The 24,167-nt window shown below is 40.4% G+C and overlaps 1 protein-coding gene across 6 annotated transcripts in view; it reads right to left on the reverse strand.

Annotated features, from left to right (window-relative positions):
* Nucleotides 1–744: 744 nt before the first annotated feature.
* RBBP6 (RB binding protein 6, ubiquitin ligase) overlaps nucleotides 745–24,167 on the reverse strand; it is a 35,586-nt gene continuing 12,163 nt past the window's right edge. For 3 of the 6 annotated variants that reach the window (XM_007656173.3, XM_007656181.4, XM_007656168.3), the window contains 14 exons: nucleotides 22,769–22,813; nucleotides 20,600–20,688; nucleotides 20,387–20,483; nucleotides 17,598–17,737; nucleotides 14,129–14,301; nucleotides 12,274–12,377; nucleotides 11,789–12,135; nucleotides 8,850–8,946; nucleotides 8,672–8,753; nucleotides 8,511–8,565; nucleotides 7,343–7,702; nucleotides 6,940–7,041; nucleotides 4,245–6,002; nucleotides 745–2,747 (listed from right to left, as the gene is read on the reverse strand). In XM_007656173.3, the coding sequence (XP_007654363.2) occupies nucleotides 1,172–2,747; nucleotides 4,245–6,002; nucleotides 6,940–7,041; nucleotides 7,343–7,702; nucleotides 8,511–8,565; nucleotides 8,672–8,753; nucleotides 8,850–8,946; nucleotides 11,789–12,135; nucleotides 12,274–12,377; nucleotides 14,129–14,301; nucleotides 17,598–17,737; nucleotides 20,387–20,483; nucleotides 20,600–20,688; nucleotides 22,769–22,813 (5,025 nt within the window). In that variant the 3' untranslated portion in view covers nucleotides 745–1,171. Of the gene's footprint in view, nucleotides 2,748–4,244; nucleotides 6,003–6,939; nucleotides 7,042–7,342; nucleotides 7,703–8,510; nucleotides 8,566–8,671; nucleotides 8,754–8,849; nucleotides 8,947–11,788; nucleotides 12,136–12,273; nucleotides 12,378–14,128; nucleotides 14,302–15,220; nucleotides 15,319–17,597; nucleotides 17,738–20,386; nucleotides 20,484–20,599; nucleotides 20,689–22,768; nucleotides 22,814–24,167 lie in introns of those variants that run through there. The other 3 variants (XM_007656185.3, XM_007656178.3, XM_029058084.2) reach the window with 2 other exon arrangements.

The raw sequence follows: 24,167 nt of genomic DNA on the forward strand, positions 1-24,167 counted from the left end.
GTACCTACCTCAACACTTAGAACGGTCCTTGGCACATAAGTGCTTAAATACCATCATTATTATTGTGTCAAGTTTTGACACTTTGTATCTGCTTGTCTCCCTTTAGACTACCAAACTCCCCGAGGTCAAGGACTGTGGTCTTTAGCAACATGATGCAGTGAATACAGCAAGGACCTGGTTGTCAAATAGTCCTAGGTTCTAATCCTGGCTCTGCCACTTGTCCACTTTGTGACCTTGGGCAAGCCACTTCACTTCTCTGGGCCTCAGTTACCTCATCTGTAAAATGGGATTGAGACTGAGCCCTATGTGGGACAGGGACTGTGTCCAACCCCATTTGCATGGATCCACCCTATTGCTTAGTACAGTGCTTGGAACATAGTAAGGGCTTAAATACCATTACAGTTATTACTATTACCTTGTTGAATATGCCCCAAGAACCTCAAAAAGGTGCTCTGCACCCAGAAGACACTCAAATGCTGCTGCTGATTTCTTCGTAGATAAATTATTTCCTTCGAAGTTATCACCAACCTGCCAGATTTTAATTGCCCTGAATATTACGGTTTTGACATCGCATTAAGTGAGTTGAGTGAATTTGAGTTCAGTTTTGACAACTCAATAACAGACTCTATTCTACATTCAATCCTCGATTCAAAATGCAGTTCATTTAAAGGAGTTCCTATTGTGAACATAGGCTGGGGTTTTTGAGGGATATTTCCTTTGAGATATTATGCAGATGCCATCATGTTTGAATAAAGTTTACTGAAAACTTTTATTGTAATCAAAAGTGACATAACAGAGCCGTAATGAATTCTGCAAATCATTCTGCTGATATTTTAGAACCGATATCAGCTTTTTCTGCCAGGCAATTACAAAAAAATTCAAATGTGAAAAATTCACAGTACAGTAAACTCCACCCAAACTAATTAATGGTGGTTAAAAATAATATGCCCCAGCAAAATCTCTCATGTTACATGGTCACAACGCACAATTCTGTACAAAATGTTCACGTTATAAAGCTCTGATGTAAAAATCAAATAATCAAGCAGCAATATTTTAAGTGCAGCACAGGGTCTTCCATGTCACTATTTACAAAGCATGAACTTGTTTATATTATAACAAAATTTAATACAGATGACTTAGTAATTAAGTCAGTTTTTTTTAATCTGTCGTTTTATACAGTGACAGATTTCACTTTTTGGTCATCCTTCTCCTTCTCCTTGTCTTTATCTTTGTTCTTCTTGGATTTTTTCTTCTTATGTTTGTGTTTTTGGCTTTTCTCCAATTCCGATTCAGGGCCTGCATGCTTCTTATGCTTCTTGTGTTTCTTATGCTTCTTGTGCTTCTTTTTCTCCTTCTTCTTCTTCTTCTTCTTACTGTCTTGGCTTTCTGCTGAGCTGGCACTGCTGCTGCGGCTTCGGGTCTGGCTCCCGGAAGGGCTCTGACTCCGGCTGTGGCTGACGCTGGGACTGCTCTGGCTTTGACTTCGGGGGACGTCGGGCTGGCCGGCCACTGCGTCCAAACCCTCTTTCCCTTTCTCCGTCGCTTTGTCCTTCGGTTCTTTCGGGTTCTTTCCCGAAGGGTCCTCTTCTTTTGCAGAGACGTTACTCTCGCTGTCACTCTCATTGTAATCTGGAACGAACGCGGCCTCGTCCGTTTCTCTAGTTAAGTCCGAAGAGAGTCGGGAGGAGTGGCTTAGCTGGGGCTTCGGTTTGACAGTCCCCTTATCGACTTGCCCGGGGATGGGTTCTTTCTCATTCTGGGCCTCTGGCGTGCTCTGCCTGTGAGTTGATTTACTGCCACTTAGTTCTTTCTCTTTATTGTTCTTGGTTTCCAATGTATGCTTCTCCTTCTCTTTACCTGGGTTTTTATCTACAGATTTGTTCTCTTCGGCGGGGCGCTTGGAGTCGTAAGCAGCCTTGTGATCATATGGTTTCCGATCCCTTTGGGGACTATGATTACTTCTTTTGGAGTCCCCCGTTCCCTTTTTGGGAAAATCTGCTTTTTCGTCCCGCGGTTTGCCTTTTTGTCCCGGAACAGCCTCCTTATTCCGAGGAGGAGATTCTTTTCTCCTGGCTACCTCGCTCCTTTCATCTCTACGTTTAGCGCTTGAGTGGTCCCTATTGTCATAGTCCGCTTTTTTGTCTCTATTAGGGGTGAAGTCTTTACTTGAGGCTGCACGGCCAGAATCGTGTTTATCTGAAGTTCGACTGTCTTTGGAAGATTGAGAAAGACTTTTGAGGTTTCCTTGTTCGCCTACACGGTCCAAATTGATGTCCTTTTCTGGTTGAGCGCTGCCCTTCCTCTTTTCAGAATTTTCCTTGTCTGACACCGAATGATCCCGGTCTTTGGTTTTCCCTTTTTCACTTGATGCAGAATTTTTTGAACCTTTTCCCTCATGCTGAGCACCTTCATGGCTGGCTTCTTTTGTGGTTTTCGGAATTTTTTCCACTGGCTCAGTTTCCTTTTCAGCCTGTTTAACAGGATTCAGTGGTTTAGTGCTGACACTTTTGATGACACTTGCAGGTTTTCCGACATTTGACGGGGCTTGTGTAGATTTAATTTCTTCCTCCTCCGACTCAAAATCATCTTTATCCCACTTTGACTGAGGGACCTGAATCATAATAATAACATCCTCGGCTGGGGCTGTGATATCATTATTGTATTCTTCCATGGTCTTAATGACAGTTCGTTTGGTGTCTGGCTTTTCTTCTGACTTTCTAACAGGACTGCCTCCAGTTGAGCTCGTACTACAGGAAAGATAATAAAAACATTAACAACAATCCAAGGTAACACTTCCACAGATTTTAGGACGCTGAACCTCTCACTCAGAAGATGAATTCTGAACATTTAATACAGTTCCAGAAACCAGCTCTGCAATGGGCAGAGCGAGGAAAGTTAAGGACTTACTACATAGCACAAATGTTTTGTTTCAAAATAATCTAATAATGACATGACATTCTGAGCTCAATCCTAATTTTAAAGAGGATGAAATTAAAAGGAGGGAATGCGTTCATAATAACTCAGGTCTTGACATTACCTCCAAATGTAATTTATGGCCTTCCATTAAAAACCAAATATTCATTTTATAACCACCTTTCAAAGTGTTTGCTCTAAAAAGTTTCCAAAGTGACCCAACATTTACTTGGCTACTGACTTATGTTACCTGTGGCCATTTTGACAAAGTTTGGCCAGTTGGAACGTAATATTCTTATTACGATTCTTATTAACTTCAAAATTCCTTTTATTTTTAATTAAGACAATTTGTCCGTGTGGGGACTAGTTTCTTATTAGCTAATAAATTGGAGATGAACACTTTGGGAATAACCTCTCATTTCCACAATTAAATGGGACCACCAAAAAGAGTCATTGCCTTTTATTAAAAATGAAACAACTCCCTCCCATTTATGCGATTCTTAAAAAAGTACATATGTAAAAAACTAAATATAATACATAAAATAAAAACCAGTTTCAATTCTAATATTGCTCCTTTGAGATTCAGATGATCAGGTGAGAATAGATCATGATCATGGAATAGATCAGTCTCAGGTGAGAACAGATCACTATCATGGAATAGGTCAGTCTATTTGTTAAATTCATAATGTATTCAAATTCGAGGCTAGAACTCTCAGTGCAACCAGAAAGCTACTGAGCTTGTGCTAAGTAACTGTCTTGCTGTCTCTAGTGGCAAACTTTCCAATGCACTGTCTCTAGGCTGAACCAACATTTCGAGCCTCTTTACTCTAATTGGAACCTCAAAACCAATGAGCAATTCGCTTCCAGAGCCTCACAGAACTATAAATGACCAGACTGCCACTTATCTCTTTAGGATCTGGGGCTGGATTAGGCCAAGTCAGGTGGTGGGTCCTTTATCAAGCTTGAGCACTGAGAGGAACTGGCTTCAAAGGAGAAGTCGCCCAGTGATCTAAGAAGATGGGATTGGCAGGGTGGGGGAAGGAAGGGTAGTATGACAGGGTCCCAGGACGGAAAGAGTGGAGACCGGTAACACAGAACATGAAGGATCTGATCGGACTCCCGACTCTTTTTCACAACTGAGGTTCTCTAAGCTTGTCTTGCTTAGAAAGAGTGGAGACCGGTAACACAGAACACGAAGGATCTGATCGGACTCCCGACTCTTTTTCACAACTGAGGTTCTCTAAGCTTGTCTTGCTTAGAATTTCATTCTTTCACAATTGATAGGGTGTGAAGAATGAGTTACAGAAGAGAGACAGATGAAAAACAGGTACCTGGTATAATCCACAAGAGTTGAGCCGGACCCTTCTGCTGCTGCTACTTTTCTTCTAACTTTGCCTTTGGCCTTTTCTTGTTTAACCTTGCTACTTGCTGGTTCTATTTTTTCAGTAACTTCTTTTGCACCAGGGACAGTTTCCCCACTTGCAATTTTTTTCCCCGTTTCTCGGTTGAGTTTAATTTTTTTTGCCGGGGCAGACGCAGCTTTGTCCTTTTCTGGAGTTCTGTCGGTCTTTTCAACATCTGGTTCCATTTTCCGTTTTGGTGAAGGCTTCATCACTTCGGCAGCTTCTGGTTTACTGCTTTTCACCGAAGTTGCCTCGTGCTCTTTATCGATTCCCTTCTCTTCTGCTTTTCTTTTCCTTTTTTCCGGTTTGGCATCAGTGGGTTTGCTTTTCTCGGAAGGCTTTTTTGACTTTTCCTCTTTGTTCGAGGGCTTTTCTGATTTGGATTCTTTTGAATACTCCTTTTTTGCCTTTTCCTCTTTGACCGGTTTGGTTTCTTGGTGCTCTTTTGCCACCTTAGGGTGAACTTTTCTGGGTGTGTTAGCGGCCTTTTCATCTTTCTGAGAAGAGGAGGATGACTTAGTACTGTCAGTCTTTGGTACCTCCTCTTTGGCTTTTTTGGATGGAGGCTCGGGTCGAGGGGACTTCTCACGTTCCACATCGGTGGATTTTTCCTGAGACCCTTTCGCGGGTTTCGCAACACTCTCCTTCTTGGTAGCGGCGCTGCCATCGTTTTTGCGTTTTGTCTTGTCTGCCTTTGCTTTCGGCTTATCTTTGTCTTTCTTCTCCTTCTCAGACACAGGTTTAAAAGTTATTGAATCTGCTTCCATTGGTTCATCTCTCACAGGGGTAGCATCATCCCTACTGGGGAGAATGAACAATGAGTCCGTTTTAATTTCTTCCCCTACCGCCGGTTCTCTTGGCTTCCTGGAAGTCTCCAGCAACTCCGCATTGACGAAGCCTTCGTTTTCTTCTTTTCTTCTCTTTCGGTGCTTCTTATGTTTATTTCCCTTGCCATCTCCTTGGGGATTTTCACTTTCCTTCTCCTTTGACTTGGCATTATCCTTCAAGCCATGACCATCTCTCACTGAGGGTTTCTCTGGATAACTTCCAGGCATATTGCGACTTCTGTGACTTTGTCCCGTCGAGTAGTCTTCCCTGCGGCCTCGGGGGAAGGGAGAATTCTCTCTCCTGGCGCCCGGTGGACCAAATCTCTCTGGAGAGAAGGCCTCCCTGTTGGCTGGAGGTCTGGGCTGGGCGCCAGCAGCGTACCCTTTGTAGTATTTTTCATACCACTCTCTGTAGTTTCGTTCCCATTCTCGGTAACGTTCTTTCTCATAGGGATCCCTAAAGTCAACATTTCTCCCGTAGTAGGCCTTTATGTCGTAAGGTGGCGGCACTTCTCTATACCTATTGAAATACTCTCGTTCTGCTTCCCCTTGAGGTAAATTTCGCTTATTAGGAGACTGACCCCTAAAAGCTGGAGGAGACCTGGACCGTGAATGGTATCGGCGATACGGCGGAGACCTTGACCTGGAGCGGTGATAGCCGTGGGATCTTGACCTCGAACGGTAATTCCGGCTCTTCCCCCTGCCCCTTCTGGGATACGGAGGCGAGCGTGAGTAAGAACGAGAGTGAGACCGACTAAAGGACCGAGAATAAGAACGTGAACGTGACGAGCCAGATCTTGATTTGGAATAGGTATATGAACTCCTCGAGTAGGACGATCCACTATAGGGGGATTTGGACCTGAAACAAACACCATGTAGTTTTGAGAAATACATACAGGTGCAATGATCTCAAGTTCTAGCCATTCCCAATCGCTTTCCCCCTTTCATTTCAACAGAACAATTGTCAAGTTTTTAGTTTACTTAAGGTGATACAGTGGCCTCTACTGGAATACGCATGCATTCACAAGTCAATGGACATCGACTGTGTGAAGATTTGTCTTTTTGCCTTCACTGGAACAAGTAGAGTGTAGTGCAAAGCTTTTATGTTCTGTAGATTGGCTAAAAGATGGTCAAGTACGCTTAACGCTAAAGCAAACCGCCAGGCTCGATTTCACTTTATTGCCTATTTGTTAATACCAACATTTTCTACTCCTATACTTCAATATTGTAGACGCACAGTAACTGCAACACTCACGAATAAGGTCCAACTTCTAAAACTCCAGAAACGAAATAACCGAATTTCAAGAAAGTTAGAAAAAGGAGTCTTTTAAACACAAATGTTCTGGGAATGATACAAACTGCTTTATTGGTAGCAAAGGTCGATAAAATGTTTGATGCCATTGCTTCAAAATTACACAGGTTAATGTTCCAGCAAAAAGCTGTAGCCTTATGGTGAAAGATTGCTCAGAAAAGTTAAGTTTGGTGTTTTCCCCAGTCATGCCTCAGTCCTAGCCTACTGAGAATTTTAGGGGAGAGAATTCAGTTTCTAGAACCGTTGATTCTTTAGTCTAGGAACTACACTACAAAATAACTGAATGAACCAACAGCTGTAAGAGTAAACAAACTGATTCTACCAATCTAGATCCAATTGGGGAAAAAAAAAATGGCACAAATGAAAACACTGTATCCACGGCTAATCCCTTGGGCATTCAGTCCCTCTGAATAAGGACTACTTCCCCATTTGGGTTCTGCTCAATTACTTGTAATTCCATCATGAAGGCTTGCAAAACACTAACCTGGAAAATGAGCGCCTACGCTCCTTTTGAATCTTTTTGTATTCCATCAATTCCTTAGCAAAATCATTTGTAAACTCATCTAGTTTGGACTTTTTCTTTTCCCTAGTAAAATAAAGTTAAAGAGTAACAGTTAACAAAAGCCATTTAAGAATGCTAACAAGACATGTAATTAGATAATGAAGCATATGAATGAAAGTGTCATTACCTTTCTAGTTCTGAACTGTAAATAGCTAGGAATCCCTAAATAGGTTTCTTGCGTCTTTGTTCGAATTTTCTAGATATTTAGCTTTAACTAGCAATACACTGGAACATGTTCCGCTAATGGCCGAAGCACCTACTTTCAAATACGCCTACGTTACTGAAACAGGAGTGCTCACACTGCAGGGCCCAAGCAGACACTTACTCCTCTTTAAGTCGTCGCTGCTCCCTGTAGAATTCTTCCCTGGATAAAGGCGGCGCTTGGGTTGTTGGGATAGCATTGGAATGAGCCGTCTGGACAGCTGTGGATACCCAAGGTGTTGATATGTTGGCAGGAGTTGGAGGAAATCCTGGAGGAGGAACACTGAACCCAGCGGGAGGGGGCTGCCCAGGAGGAAACTGAGGAGGAAACTGGGGTGGGGGGACCCCTGGAGGCAGAGGGAGTGCATGGGGTGGGGGTGGATAGATGGGAGGTGGAGGTACGGGGACGAAGACTGGTGTTGCTGGCAACGGGCCTTGAGTCCGCTGGGAACGTTCGCCGTGGTGTCGACCGCGAGTCAGACTTCTAAAATAAACAGAAAAGCCCAAAGTCACTGTTGCTCAAGGTTTCCTCTCCAAAACAAAGAGCAAATCAATCAGAGATAGCTGAGCTCAACTCTTCCATTGGACTTGAATATATTTAAGGTTTTCACTCTTTAAGAGGGCAAATTTGAGACTGCCCGCGGGAATCATACCAGTGGCCCATTCAAATCCCACCAAGTGGCCTTCTACGGTGTGCTTCAAGGGACACCGTCATTGACCTCTTTGGTTTTTGGCATGTACTGCCTCGTTTGTCTAAACTTTTCCTTTGACAGCCAGCTGTAAACTTTTCATCTATTTATCCAAATATTTCCTGCACCTATCAATACTTTCTGCCTGTACATCATCCTATATTAAACAATTCCAATGTTGATCCCTGCATGACCTTGTGACTATATTATTTCTGGGTCCTTGAACCTAGCCCCATCAGACTTCATTCGAAGCTGTGGGATTTAGTAGTCTTGGGTTTACCATGTCAATACCCTTTATGATTCTGCAGGACTCATTCATGGCTCATTTTTACCTCCTATGTTAAAAAAAAAAACTCTATGGTCACCCAGAAGCTGTTCCATCCACCCAGTTTTTCATCATAGCTCTCTGCCATTAAAAACCCCAATATCATCTTAAGACACAGCCATCAGAATTCCAATATTTAAGCTTTAATGTAGTCCAAAACTCACCACTCCATCAGGTGATTACCTCTTAAATAGTATATGACAAAACCCATTCAGAAAGAACATTTGCATGCCTGAGAACTCCCTGAAAATCCAGATGAATGCCATAAATATACTTACGGTTCCCAACCTGGCCTGCCACCAGCAGCACGAATAGCATTTATTCTCACTGGTCCTTTAAAAAAAGAAAAAGAAGAAAAAAGGAGAACATATTGGTGATTAAATGTAGTTAGAAATAGTTTTAAACTGAAAGCCAAACCTAAGTATACTGAACTACTCACCAGTAGTAGGTATCAACTGTCCGTGCAAAAGCGACTGTCCCAGTAGCGATGGTGGAGCTCCAAGTACCGGGACCTGGTAACCCTTATGGAAAAATAAGGGGAAAGGCAAAGAAAACACCAGAATCAAAACACTCTGTTAAACGCAAGAAGTCATAGAGCACTTTGAAATCAAAATTACCTTTTCTTCCATCAGGGCGCTAATTGCTAGTGATGAAGCAGCTTTAGAATGTTCAGCAGCTACAAGGGCTGCAGCAGGTATCATTTTCTCAGGATCACTGGAAAAAAAGAAGGCAAATTTGTTAAAGAGATTTCGATGGCGGGGATGGTTTAAATCAGAAGGGAGCAATTTGAAAGTCTCCTGCCCCGGATGGGGATACTCTCAATGGATATGAATCTTATTTATAAAAGTAGCAGAATTAACTTCTACTTACTCACGTATGGTATTAAAATATTTTCAAGTCACCTGATATTTCATTCCTTCTGAATTTTGCCCTGTTCACTACATACAAAATAGAACAGAGATTAAAGAAAAAAGACCAGACAAGTAGAAAAGCAGTGTGGCTTAGCGGCAAGAGCTTGGGGGCTTGGGAGTCAGACAACATGGGTTCTAATCCCAGCTCCATCACCTGTCTGTTGTGTGACCTTGGGCAAGCCACATAACTTTTCTGTGCCTCAATTACCTAATCTGTAAACCTGGGATTAAGACGGTGAGCCCCACATGGGACAACATGATCACCGTGTATCTACCCCTGGGCTTAGAATAGTGCTTGGCACATAGTAAGCACTTAAATACCATAACTATTATTACTATTATTATTAAAAGTGCTCAGAGACGCTAACTTGATTTGGGTTTTTAGCCTTGACTAGAAGCTTCCCAGTGCCATCAGAGATGACGATGGCATTTGTTAAGGGCTTACTGTTCCGAGTGCTGGGGTAGATAGAGGTTGGAGAGAGTCCCTGTCCCACACAGGGCGCATATTCTTCATCACCATTTTACAGATGAAGTAACTGGGTCCCAGAGAAGTGAAGTGACTTGCCCAAGGTCACCCAGCAGACAAGTACTGGAGCCGGGATGAGGACAGTTCCTTCTGCCTCCCAGGCCTGTATTCTATCTACTAGGCCATGCTGCTTCCCTGGTCTGAGATCCGATCTGAGCAATCTGAGATGAGTAGGCCTGGGAGCCCAGCTCAAGATGCGGTAGCAGCTAGTCAACCATCCCCAGCAAGTTGGCATGAACACTGGTATAGTTTTTAGTTAAAAAGCTCTTTTGAAGCATAGAAACTGGGACCCTGAGACTGACTGAAACCTTTATGCAACTTCTCTGCATGTTTACCAAGGGCCCAAACCAGCTCATGAGCCGCACACAGTCAGCTCTCTTTCACTTGCCGAGCAACTCACAGTGAAGAGCTATATAACATTCGTTTGCCAGAACGACTGCTCTGGAAGGAAAATAATTTTATTACGGCAATGGTCCCTTTTGCTGGTCCACGTGATCCAGCTGTTCTGGCAAGCAGCCTGGCTGCCTTGTGCTCATTGCCGTTGCCTATCAATGCCAAACCCTGCAATAATACCTGCTTGCTGTTACAATTAAAAGGATTTTTTTTTGGATCTGCAGCTCTTGGTTATTTTTGGTTTGAGTTCACGAGGCCTGGCAACCCCTGCTCTAGACTATTATATTATCATCCAATTGGTTGGAAACATTACTTGAAGCAAAGCATTCACGTGGCTCAATCTTTCAGTAGGTTCTGAAGTTTCAAAACCCAAATTAACAATGCTAGGAAAATTTCAAGATATGCTGTTTATGAGAAAGCAGGTAAATTACTATATTAACTTGCATTTTAATTAGCATCCTAGCCTACCTACTGTTTTAAAAACTCAGACACTGGATTCCTGATTTGAAAGAACCTGTCATAGTATTTATCCACAATGAGTCCTCAGATATTCAGGGTTGAAGGGTAAAAGTGGAGTCATTTGTTTTGTTTGGACAAGAGGTAGGTGATGAACAATCCTCTCTGCTCAGTAATTAGTTTAGGATTAATTAGGTTCAGCTTTCTGGAAGTGAATTTTGAATGGCTGTAGGGAGGTGGCTGGATATTTAAGTGGGAGACTGCCAAGCAGGAGTATTATTCCAAAAGAAGGTTTGGGAGCTGAAAGGTTTGTCAAGCTAGAATGGAGTCAACCATTGGGAAAGGAAGAAATGAAAGGTCACAAAGGCTAAGGCAGACTGATGTCACATCACTGTGTCATGCAGTTGGTGGGTTAAAAAAATGCCATTAATAGTGGCCCTCAAAAGCCAAGAAATATAAATGAGACAATGAGTTTTAATGAGGAGATCGACCATGTCAAAGGGACAAATAAAACTCATACACGTATATCCCGAAGAGAGGCTGGAGGTTGAGAATGAGAAGTCATGCTAATCTCAGTGAGATAAAATGCCTGAATTTGGGAACTGAGACACAGATTTTGATATCCAGGTAGAGTAATGGAGATGCAAAAACCCAAGAGGGAGAGGGACCAGAGAAAAGTTAACCCGTGTTCATGAGGAGTCAAAGTAATTTTATTTTGAATAAAGGTTTGATGAGATCCCTCCTAAGAATGTGCCGGGGAGAAAAGCAGCATTATTGGTGCAGACTTCTATAGAATGGGCACGGAGAGATAAAAAGAAAACCTTCACCTTTGAAAACAACAAATAAAAACCAATGAGGTGGAGAAAGGAAACTAAGAAAGGGGAGTCAGGGTGATTTTCAGTGTCAAGAAGAGTTGGGAAAAAAAAAACCGGCATGAATTTACTCCAGGAGTGAAGTGCTGTTGCTAAGTTAATTGATAATTCATTGGTAGCTCCACCTCTGTTGACCAAATCAGAGCTGGGATAACGGTCATGTAGGTTATTACACTTGCTACCGGCAGCTCATGGGAAAGAATTTTGCTGTCCTGGTTTCTGCTCACATGAGAGTTTGGGTGCATGTGAGGGCCATGTTTCCAGAGTCTCCAGAAAATAGTTTCTAAAGTCATTCAGACCAAAACTCATGTTGAAGTATTTTAAAAAAAGGAAACGACACAAACCACACGCGCAAACGTTTTGGTGTTTTCTAACGGTAGGAACTGTCAAGCACTTACCGAAAAGGCCCCTCCGGCTTATCCGAATGGACAGATATGGACACCGTTGCCGTTATATCGGGAACAGATGCTGGTGTAGAAGGCCGATTAATCGGGATAGCGGATGCCAAGGGTGGCTGGTTAGGGGCCAATGCCGATGTCAGAGAAGCAGCAGAATGTACTGAGGCAGAAGTCACTGGAATCATTAGAGGATCCTGCTGCCTTGAAATTGGGGGTCGCATCAAGGGTTGTAGGTTTCGCTGAATTAGTGGTCTTGGAGGTGGTATTGGAGGTGGTTGTGGTGGTGGTGGTAATTGTTTCCGAAGCCTCTTTGTATAACCAGTTTCATTTTTGAAATTATTTACAGCCTAGAAAATGAATTATTAGAATCAAGACAATTTACTGGCTGTACACTCTAACGCGAGCAATTTTTACTTTATGATCTATAAATTAAGACATCATCAAAATCAAAATCGTCTGTAGAGGTAAAATAAATACAAAGTTACCTGGCGTAAAAATTTATTGGCAATTAAAGCATCAGGAGAGACATCATTCTGATGGCAAGTTGGGCACGTGTGTTCATCCGATTCTAGTAATGCTGTTCTTATACCTGCGAACACAACAACTTCAGTACTGAGAATGGGATAGAAGGCAAATCTTAAAAGCTGATCTTGCCACATGCCCACAAATCCATAAGCATTAGCAGAATCTGTACTTGTGGACTAAAAGCATATTTTGGCTGAATTCGGGTACCGGAAGCTACATTGCTTAAAACTGGAAGACTCCAAAACAGGAGGACGTGCAAAATAAAATTATCTTATCCCTGTGCAAAACTAGAAAATATTTTATTCCTGTGTATAAACATTTCACAGCAAATTTGCAGAGGTGTAAGATAATGGCCTCCCACTGGGGATCCAAGGAGATCCAGCAATATGCTCCTAGATTCAGAGAGCAAAATGCAGCCTGGCTGAACCTTGTCACTAACAGCTAAAGAGGCACACACCTATTTTTGTCACTAAATCACTGGGTCCCTAAAACACTCAGCACTCCATAGCCACTTCTGTAAATTGCAATAAAGTATGGGAGATTTGGCTCAAGTTGGAATAATTCACAATTTTAGGACACTGGGGAGTACACAGGAGGGCAACTGAAATGATTACTGTATTGGAGCAGCTTCCATTAGAAGAGAGACTCAAAAGATTAGGACGAGTCTGGTTTGGGGTAAAAAAAAAAAAAAAAAAAAAAGATGAGAGGATGGAGAATTTCAGAATTTCAAAAGGTATTAAGAGTGACTCACAAATTCTTTACCATTTTCCACATGCCACCAATGGGCAATATATTAATTCTTGAAACTTGAAAGTGTTGGGTTCAAAATAAACAAGAGGGCAAAGTTTCTGTGTATAGTTAAGCCTAGGAAACTCCAGGAAGTTGGGAGGGAAGAAATATAAATAGGTTCAAGAAGGGTTGGGTAAATTCATGAATGAGAAATCCATAAAAATCCACAATAGGGCAGAGGGGAAAGATAGGGGGGACTGTACTAAGTGCTTGGGGGAGAATTTGGTAAACACGTGCCCTGCCCCCACAATGTGCTTTCCTTCTAGAGGAGACATACATTAATATAAATAAAATTTTGGATATGGACACAAGTGCTGTGCGGCTGAAGGAGGGGAGAATAGAGAGTGCAAATCCACATGCAGGGGTGACACAGAAGGGAGTGGGAGAAGAGAAAATGAGGGCTTAGTTAGGGAAGGCATCTAAGGAGATGTGCCTTCATTAAGGCTTCAAAGGTAGGGAGAGTAATTATCTGCTGGATATGAAAAGGGAGGGCATTCCAGGCCAGGGGCCGGATGTGGGTGAGAGGTGGATGGCGAGCTATACAAGGATCGAGGTACACTGGTATAGGAGCAAAGGCTGGATTGTAATAGGAGAGCAGTGAGGTGAGGAAGAAGAGGGCAAGGAGATTGAGTGCTTTAAAGCCGGTGCTAATTTGTTTCTGTTTGATGCAGAGGTGGATGGGCAATGACCTGAGGTTCTTGGGCAGTGGGGAAACAAGGACTGAACGTTTTTGTAGAAAAATGGTCCGGGCAGCAGACTGAAGTGTATCAAAATGTACTTTTTTTTTTCAATGCTGCCCATGAAGGATTAAACAAATGCAAGTGGAGGGTCTAAGCACCAAAATTTGGTCAAGTCACAAAATGTTTTTCTCCGCAAATATGTTCAGCTACATACTAAAGCTTTTTATTTCCTAGACTTTTCCTGGTCAAAAACCAACAGCTATTACATTCACCAAGCACTGAAGTGCTACTTAAAATATACTCTGCAAATGCAATATTACATAAAGCATGAATTCTCAGAACTTACATTCATCACAGTAACTGTTTCCACAGCAGGGAATGACAACTGCATCTGTCATTATATCCTTGCAGATAAGACATAACAGTTCATCTGGGATGGGGTCCTCTTCTTCTGATGAAGAGGATGGTTCTTCTGGAAGGAAAGGTGGTTTCTCTTTCTTCCCTATTGCATAGGCCTCCCTGAAAGAAAGAATTTAGAGTTTTGTTTCTTTTCTCCTGTAGAAAACATTACCCAGACTATCCACAGGTCCAATCTTCTGTTACTAATGCTGCAGCACATTAAGCCATTAGCTACAGTTTGAGAATATTTTGTATTCCCTCTAGACTGTAAGATCACTGTGGACATGGAATGCGTCTGTCTAATGTACTCTCCCAAATGCTTAGTACAGTGCTCTGCAAACAGTAAGTGCTCAGTAAGTACAATTAAATGAAAGTGCAGGGAGATGTTGGGGGATGGGGAAACTATGAAGCAACAAACTTATGAAAGGCACTACATGGCAAGGTTAGATGCTGTGCACATGCTAAAGAACAATTAGCGGTAGATGCATTTTCATTTAAATATAGGTTTTTTCCCCGTAACGTTCTAAATTCCTATGAACTATTTGAGGGAGTTTAAAAAAGTGGAAAGCTGCAGTTAGCACTCAGGAAAGGAAGACAGTGCCTTGTAGACCTATCCAAAGTAACAAGCAACAGACTATAGGACTGTCTATTTATGGTCAGTGTTGTGAAATGGATTAACCTACTCCAGTGTCAGTATTGTGAAATGAAACGTGCTTGTACAGTTTTCTTCTCAAGGGATTTCTATCTTATTTTAGAAACAACATTCCTTGACAATTGTCATCAGTGTGCAATGTGATTGGTGGAAATGCATTATATTTCCAAGAGTACTACAAAGATGGAGACTTTTTTGGTAAATGTTAAATCCAGATTTTCTCAATTTTCCTATTTTGCCTTCAGGTCATCTAACAAATTTACTTTACAGAAATGCTAGGACTTTAGAAACTTAAGTTAGTTTCCCATTCCATTTTAGAACAAAATGTGTAGGACACGGTGTTGAAAGTTAAAGAACTGTCAACTGTATATTTTGGGAGCAGGGTACCTTAGGTGTGTTATTTGTGTTGCAGTTGCTCCAAAGACATCACCGCGATTCCAGAAATAAGTATCAATTTGCTTATGCCCCATTGTTCCCAATTTGTGAAAGAGGAGTCTCCCACTGCCCAAGAAGAGAAGAGAAAAGAAAAAAAAAGAGAAAAAGAATAGAGAAAGAAAGAAACAGAAGAGTCTGAGTTGCTTACCAATGGTGTTAATGGAGAGGGTGAAGGTTTCATTTTAAATATTTATCTCCCACCATTTCCCGCTCTGAAATCTGTAGTGTATCTGACCCAAGGGGATTCTGAATTTCAGCACTATGGGGTCGGGGTGGAGGGATTATTTCAAAAGCAAAGTTGAATAGTTAGCTAAGCTTCACAGGCAAAGTTAATTTTTCCACTATCATGTCGAGTTATCTTGATGCATTAAAAAAAAAAATACAACCGAGGCAGTCTGCTGGTAAACACGCACTAGTGTCTTGGCTGCCACCAGAAACTGCAGGTTAAAAGTTTCTTGGAGGTCATCAACTGCCTTTGAAATAGAGACAACCTAGATTTCAAGCTGTTTTGAAATGAAACCACAAACATGCAAAACAATGATTCCTTGTGGAAGGGGAGAGGTAAAAGGACATGCCAATTCTAAAGTCAGATTTAAGTCAATTCTCATATGAGTATTTAAAGTGGCTGAATTTTCAGTTAATTTACCTCTGGATGAGTTCAGGATTTTAAGCCATTTGGCTTCCTCCTGTTATACACTGCATTTCCTTTTTAAAGGTAACCGCTGCCTTCCATCTCAGCATCTTCTATTTACCCATTTTTAAAAAATTGATATTTGTTAAGCACTGTGTGCCGGGCATCATGCTAGGGTAGATACAAGCTAATCAGGTTGGGCACAGTCCATGAGCCAAATGGAGCTCAGAATTTAAATCCCCATTTTAGAGGTGAGATGAGGCACAGAGAAGTTAAGTAAGTTGCCCAAAGGTCACAGCAGACAAGTGGTGGAGCTGGGATCCCATCCCAGGTCCTCTGACCCCAAGGCCCATGCTCTCTCCACTAGGCCATGCTCCTTCTGTTTCATTTCTGATGAGTAACTTTATTTGTATTTTGTATTGACTTCCAGAAATCTTATTAAATGTCCATGCCGGTTTCTCACTTAGGCTCAAACACTGGGGATTAGGGACCAGGTCTATTCTACTTTGTCATTTTCTCACAGAACCAGGTATTCAAAAAGTGTTAAATGGAACTGAAAGGAAAAGTACTTGTTAAAATATCAATGTTCCAATGGCTGAGGCCTAGGTGGTAAACTGATTTTATAGTCCAGGCTATCATTAATTCTTCAGCGTCCAATGTAATAATCTTTGAAAAATGCTTAGCTAATTTCTGAGTAAACATTTTAAATCGAGTAAAAGAGTTGTTTACTCAGTCCCTCATAATTACTCAATTTCTCCTAGGAGATTACTCTTGTGCTTCTTAATCTGATTTCTAAATTGAGTTACATAGACTTGAATCTATCAAGTTAGAGATTTCTCAAAGCATTTAACTATGAAATTTCCCTCAGACTTCCTTAAAGGACCATGCAGTTCATCCAACATTTTGGCGCTCAGGAAGTTTCTTTATACCTGGTATATTACTGATTAATGAGTCTAAAACCAAATGAAGTCAAAAGACAATTCCTCCCTTAAGTTATTAAAAGATTTCCTTTGTTCCCTTTCAAATCAAAGCTGCAATGAATATGTCTAGAGTAATATGGGCAAGTACATATGTATTTACATATTATACTGTATGGATGTGACTGGAAGGGTGGGAATTTTAGGAAGGAATATTAAAACAAATAAGATTTTAATATTAAAGTGTATGGATATGGAAGAGAAATACGGGAGGGAATGATAGGAAAAAAATAGAAAAATTCAGGGCACACCCATTCTCCAACAGGACTCCGAAGACCGCTTCAAATCGAACAGACTGCACCTTCACATTCTTAATATGGATATGCAACCTGTGGAGACTAGTGGTCTTAAGAATAATGATGCTATCTGTTAAGCACTTACTATGTGCCAAGCACTGTACTAAGCGCTGTGGTGGATTCAAGCAAATTGGATTGGACACAGTTCCCGTCCCTCATGGGGCTCACAGTCTGAGTCTTCATTTTACAGATGAGGGAACTGGGGTCCAGAAGTTAAGTGACTTGCCCAAGGTCACCAAGCAGACAAGTGGCGGAGCTGGGATTAGAACCCATGACCTGACCCCCAGGCCCGGGCTCTAGCCACCACAATGTGCTGCTTCTAATGATCCAAGAAGTCAAGACATCTGCATCAACAACACAAAAACATTGCACCCTGGGACCTCTAGGCTCCTCAGCTCACAATTTACTCAACTCCTAATACTTACGCATCTATCGTTGGTATTGCATATTTCCCAGTGTTGGTAAGCATGGCACCTTTCATGTTCGGATCCTTCACCTCCATCATAAAACTCCTGGGAATTCCAGTACTCTTTTTAATCCTGGGAACTGATTCAAAGTTTTTATCCTAGTCAAGGAAAGAAGAGTGATAAATTTCATTTTCCTTTCATGGAGTAACACCAGCATTAGTACTCTTTTCTCCTGGAGAAGTTAGTACAAAAAACTCCATGGGATTTCACTATTATCAACATCGGAGCTTTCATTCTTTCAATTACAATAATTTTAATTAAGGGGTTGTTATTTAGAAGGGCTAAATCTTAAGAAGGCGGAGGACATCTGGCCTAGAATAGTTGAAAGAGCAAAGAGCGTGGGGATGGAGCCAGGAAGCCCAAGACTACCAATAGTGTACTTGTTCCTCATCTCAGAATTGGGAGAATCTCTGTTCTCCCTATCACTTGTGATTTTGAGCTCTGTGTGGGGCAGGGACTCGACCTGATCTAAATATCTTCTTTACTCAAGTACTTGGCACTTAGTGAATGCTTAATATAGACCATACGAAACCAAAAATGTCCGCTGCGGACAGAGATCATCTCTCTTTATTGCTGTATCATACTTTCCAAGCGCTTAGTACAGTGCACTGCACACAGTAAGTGCTCAATAAATATGACAAAGAAAAAAAAAACCACACCAAAAAAACCTGACTGCATTTTAGAGACTTTATTTTCAGCTTAACGTTTCTAAGTGAACCATTTGCTGAAATCAGATACTGAATCAAAGAGCTTAGAGTGGATGAAATTTATTACACTGTGAGCTCCAAGCGGGACAGAGACTGGACCCAGCAAATATGTATTAGATTTGTGAAGACTCTCAAATCAAAGTAAAAATGCAGTTTGTTGGAATTTGTTACTTGAAGACTTATGGAATGAGTCAAGAATCAGACAGAAGTACTGCAGTATAGTACTCTACTGGGCATTTGAATTTAAAATTCCAATGACAAGTTTTTGTTTTTTTTAACTTGAACTTATTTTCACTTAAAATCAAATCCTGTTGGTTCTTCATGCCATCTCCACAATTTGCTCCTTCCTCACCATCCAAACTGCTACCAACTGGATCAGGCATATCACAACTCCAGTACTGCAGCATCAGCCTTCTCACTAACTTCCCTGCATTCAGCCTCTACCCTCTCTAGTCCATACTTTACTGCTCAGATGGGTTTAATAAGACATTATTTTGGGCACTTCTCTATTCTTTAAAGCATTCAATCACTTTGCCCCCTCCTACCTCACCTCGCCACTCTCCTACTACAACCCAGGCTGCACACTTTGTTCCTCTAATGCTAACCTTCTCACTGTATCTCAGCCTCATCTATCTCACCCCCGACCTCTGGCCCACATCCTAACTCTGGCCTGGAATGCCCTCCCGCCTCATACCAGACAGAAGATTGCTCTCCCCCAATTCAAAGCCTTACTGAAGGCACATCTCCTCCAAGGCAGCAGACTAATTCCTCCTCTCCTCTTCTCCCACTCCCTTCTGAGTCCCCCTGACTTGCTCCCTTCACTCATCCTCCCTCCCACAACTACAACACATATTTATCCATCTGTAATTTATTTATATTAATGTCTACTTCCCCCTATAGACTGTGAGCTTGTTGTGGGCAGGGAATGTGTTGTTGTTTTATACTCTCCCACGGTCTTAGTACAATCCCTTGCATAGTGAGGGCTCAATAAATACGATTGAATGAACATATTCAAGCTACCTATCCCTCTGTTTCAAGCAGAAAATACCTGACCACTGGCTTTTAGGCACTCAATCAGCTCTCATCTCTAAGAGGTCCCTCTCCCACTGCACCTCAGTCTGCAAGCTTTCCTATCTCTAATGCCAAATGCCATGCACCTTCTTCCCTGGAGCTTCCTCTCCATATCTGGCAGGCTGCTACTCTCCAGTCTCCAAAGCCCTGCTATCATCGTATCTCCTCAAGAAGGCCTTCAATGACTAATCTCTTATCCCTGCCTCTACTTCCTCACCTAAACACTGGGGCCCTCAGCCCCAAGCACTTAGGAACTTGTTCCCCACCCCAGCACTTCTGTACACATAGATTATAAATTCCTCTAGGTTCTGTACCATAAATTACAAATTTCTCCAGGATAGGAATTGTGTTGATTCTTCTACTGTACTCTCCCAAGAGCTTAATCCAGTGCCTTACCCTATGTAAAGGCACAAAACATATTATGGGCTGATGCCCAAGTTTGGATACAGATCAAAAGGAAATCACTTCCTTAGAAATTTACCAATATCCATACTCGATACTTAAAATTTCAAAATTGATACATTTTGCACTAAGGAGTCAATCAAGGGACGCTTAAAAAGACTCCAGACCTCCTTTTTTTTAAGTAAACATCACTAACAACTGAAGTTATAATACCTACAGTCTCACTTGGTATTTGATGAAATTGGACCAGAGATGCTAAACTGTGAAAAAATGATCTTTCTTTCAACTCTCTGAAAGCTCTTAACTTTTGCCTTCAAGTAACAAACGTTTGGAAAAACTGCTTTTCACTAAATGGACCCCTGGGCTTCTGAAAATTAATTTCTCCTCCAATCAACAAAAACCTACCAGACTGAAAACAGAAATCTATGGTTAATACAAATGCATACCCAAGCGCTTAGTATCATGCTCTGTGCACAGTAAGCGCTCAATGAATACGACTGAATGAAGAGGGTAACGGTCTTGCGTAGCTCAACTTAATAAAGGTCTTTGTATTATTGAAAGTCTTACCCCATTTGTAGGACAATTCTTTATATAATGACCAGGTTTCCCACAACGAAAACACGTATATGATGGTGGGGGTGGACCCAAAGGTTTCTTCATATAACTGAAAATGAAAAAAAAAAATATATATATACACACATACACAAAGCATGTATATATTCACTCACATGTAGGCATTCACATTTCAGAAACAATACTACTGCAAAGAAGAAAACTCACTTGATTGGATCATATTCATGGCCAGACTGTGACATCATTGCTTTAATTTTATCTTCTTCCGAAGCATTGGCTTCAGCCAGATTGGCAGTCTGTTTAACAGGTAATTATTTGACACATACATTAGAAACTCACTTAAGTCCATACAACCAAAGACAATACCACTCATCCTGTAAAGAGCAGCATCTAACTTAAGTTGTATTTTAAAAAAAGCTCATATCCATTATCCTAAAGATGCTCTGGGGAGTTCCTTAAGGCAATACACTTGTTTGGGTGTCTCATCTATTAGAGAAAATTATTTGGGGCACTCGAAGCCTTAGGCCCTGTTTGTACCACATATTCAGACTCGTGTAACTCCTCCCATACTTATAGCTAGGTATAAGAGGAAAATTCGAAGGTTTTCAACTTTAAAAATGGTGAGTCAAGATTTGTACAACACCAACATATAAGGATATATGATATATGCATATACGCATTTTAAACTTTGGAATGGAGATCTGAATATTATGTATTCATTGGAATCTGATAAACTACACTCCTTTTGGTTCAGGAGATGTACGTATTTAATAATTTATTAAAATTTTCAGGATATGGAAAACTAGCTCAAAATTTTGTTTAATTGCAATCTCTACATTTTACCATGTAAAAAAATATTTTATTACACGTTAGTCCAGATACAAGCAGGGTCTAAGAGAGTGACTTGTAGAATTTGAATCTTCAAGCAATATTCAGATCACCCTTTCAGTTGGATTTTACTTTTTTGCATTCATTCACAAAACAAGCAACCAGTTTCAATGTTTTATTAAGCATTAATTTCAGTTACATAACTTTTCTTAACATTAACATTGCTCAAAAACAATAACATTTTACAGAAAAATTGGGTACAGTTGTGCAACAACTAATTTGTTTGAACCCAAACAGTTTACAAACAGTCAAAAAAAAAAAAAAAACCAAAAAACCAAAAACCCACAAAATCAAAAAAGCCCCACAAAACATTAGTAGGAATAGACCAAAACTCAAATATGGCATTTCTAATATACAAGGAATAAAATAATAGACTGTTGAACACAATGCCTCTATGCTAAACAATTCCGCATTAAAGAGGCTAAAGTAAATTAGAGTTTTGGCCCGCTTGGTGTAATGAAATTTGAGGTTTTTTAATTCTCAAAAACAATAACTTAAAAATGCACACCACTTGGACAGTTTTCACATTTTAGGGGAAAAAAAAAAGATGAACACAGGCTAACAAAAACCCAGGACAGAATTAGGGACACGCACTAATGAAAAAGCCCATCCATTTCATATTAAGCATTTTGGTTGCCAGGAAATTTCAAGGTGTCTTTAATGGTGGGGAAAAATACTTTTACCGTTTCTTCAAAGGATAGTCTATACTGCAATGAGTTATCTAACATGCCTCCTCTGGAAATAATTTACCTAAAAACAGCTAGTCTTATTTTTAAAACTAATTTAATCACTAGTGCTTTCCAACACAAAAGATACATGTTAATGAGCATAAAAGGCAAACAATTTAATAAAACATGGCATATACAACAATTTCAGAAGGTAACATTTTACCCGTATGCCAAACACACATTGGTATATTCCTAAAAACAATTAAAAATACATTTACACAATTTACATAGTCTGTGTTCAAACAAATTAGGTTGTTTAACCATTGTCCACTGCAGGTCAGACTATATAGGCAACAAAGAATTGGCTATTGATTCAGAAATCCAACACCCCTTCCTCCCCCAAAGGAAAATTTAAAATGCCACCCAGGCAGATTGTCCGTGTTAAGAAAAAACAAAACCTTCTATTTTGGCTGTTCAAAGAGTCCACATAACTTCCAGCCAAAATAACAGGGAATTCTTCAAGAACTTTAGTTCCAAAATAAATGTAATGAAATACATGGGGGAAGATAAATTTTAAATGTAGCTTCATAAGATTCTTCTTTGTATCTTGAAGAGGAGCAATGCTGCAACATTATGTTGAGGCTCTTAAGGTACTCCCCTTAACTTCCCAAAATAGGAACTACTCTTTACAGGATAGTATTAATGACATTAATTCAGCATTTCCCTCCCCTTTAAAAGATGCAATAACAAAATCTGTATGACAAAGATCACAAGATAAAAGTATTTTTAAAATCCAAGTATTTTATTTTTATATATATACCTTTGTAAGCTGGGCCAGAGAAATAGATGCAGAAGAGTCATCAATCTGTTCATAAAAAATTAAACAAACATTCAAGTTCCACACTGAAAACATTTGGAAATGATATTTAGCCCCTAGTGAGGTTTAAAAAGTTGAACACTGGGCATTTTCCTAAGTGTTTCAAGTGGTGGAGTGTTATTTTTCTATGATAAAAACAAGTGACATCAGAAAATGTAGTTGATTCCACTTTTTCCCCTATCTAAAAAAATACATACAAACAAGATATGAGCAATTTTTCAGTTGCTGGGACAAGTTGGGGAGAGAGTATAATAAACCAGAAGGCTTGCAGAGTAGAAATCAAGTCATAAGCAAACTTCCACCTCCCAATGGCCTATTCTCTCATGGGACTAGAACTGCTCATGCTTATGAAAAATGCATACTAAAAAAAGAGAATGAAATGACTGTAGTTGCAACTACTTTATAACTCAAATTTATAAATAAATGCTTCTCGGAACATAGAAGTGCTTTATTTCAACAGTCACTTGTGTATATGTGAAAACTGGTTACTCTCTGAAATACAGCGGTGATTTCTTGCCCAGGGAATCTACACTAAACCAGGGCAGAAGTATTCTACATGTCTCACACACCTGCTTGCCAAAGGAATGAACTAAAAAAGGCATTTTCACAAAAGTATTGATTCCTCTCCATGTCAAAGCCCTCTCTATTTGGGCCAATCAGCAGTAGTAAACTGTAGAAAGGGGTGGACAAGGAGTTCAATGTTAAATTCTTAACAGACTAAAGGGATTATTTTATTTTTGTCAAATCAGATATTTAGCCATTGAAGAATGGGAGGGATTTTAGTGGTTAGAAAGACTTTTCCATAACGTCAGATTTGTGTAGCTATCAAATAGCCATACAAAATTAAGGATTTTCTTTTTTTACTGCATTACCCCACCAGTGAAATGAATTCAGTTGTATTGGATTCGTGTTATAGAAGGGAGCAAAGTGGGGGCAGAGGGGAGAAAGGGGAAAAGGAATTCTCAATGATGCAAAAAAGTCAACTAGGATGTCAGGTTTTAAATAAACACCATAAAGAGAAAAAAAAAGTGTTTTATCAACAGAAGTAAATTCTACACAGGCACTCATTTTGGCAAGTAGACTAAGAAATTATCAACAACAACAAAAAAAGAACAGCACTTAAGCCATTTCACAGTAGGTTACATTTTTAAGCACTCTCTAAACATTTTAGGTTATTTGTTTTATTTTTAAAAAAGTTGATTTCTTGTAATTTTTCTTGGCTATAGGACTGTTGAATCAAAAAATCTATTCTTCCTTCCAATGCTCATTTCTAAGACCTAACAATTAAATATGTCTGAATTTAATTTACAAATTAAAAAGCTTTTTTCTGATGAACTCAAAA

The sequence above is a fragment of the Ornithorhynchus anatinus genome, chromosome 2 (assembly GCF_004115215.2).
Source record: "Ornithorhynchus anatinus isolate Pmale09 chromosome 2, mOrnAna1.pri.v4, whole genome shotgun sequence".
NCBI lineage: Eukaryota > Metazoa > Chordata > Mammalia > Monotremata > Ornithorhynchidae > Ornithorhynchus > Ornithorhynchus anatinus.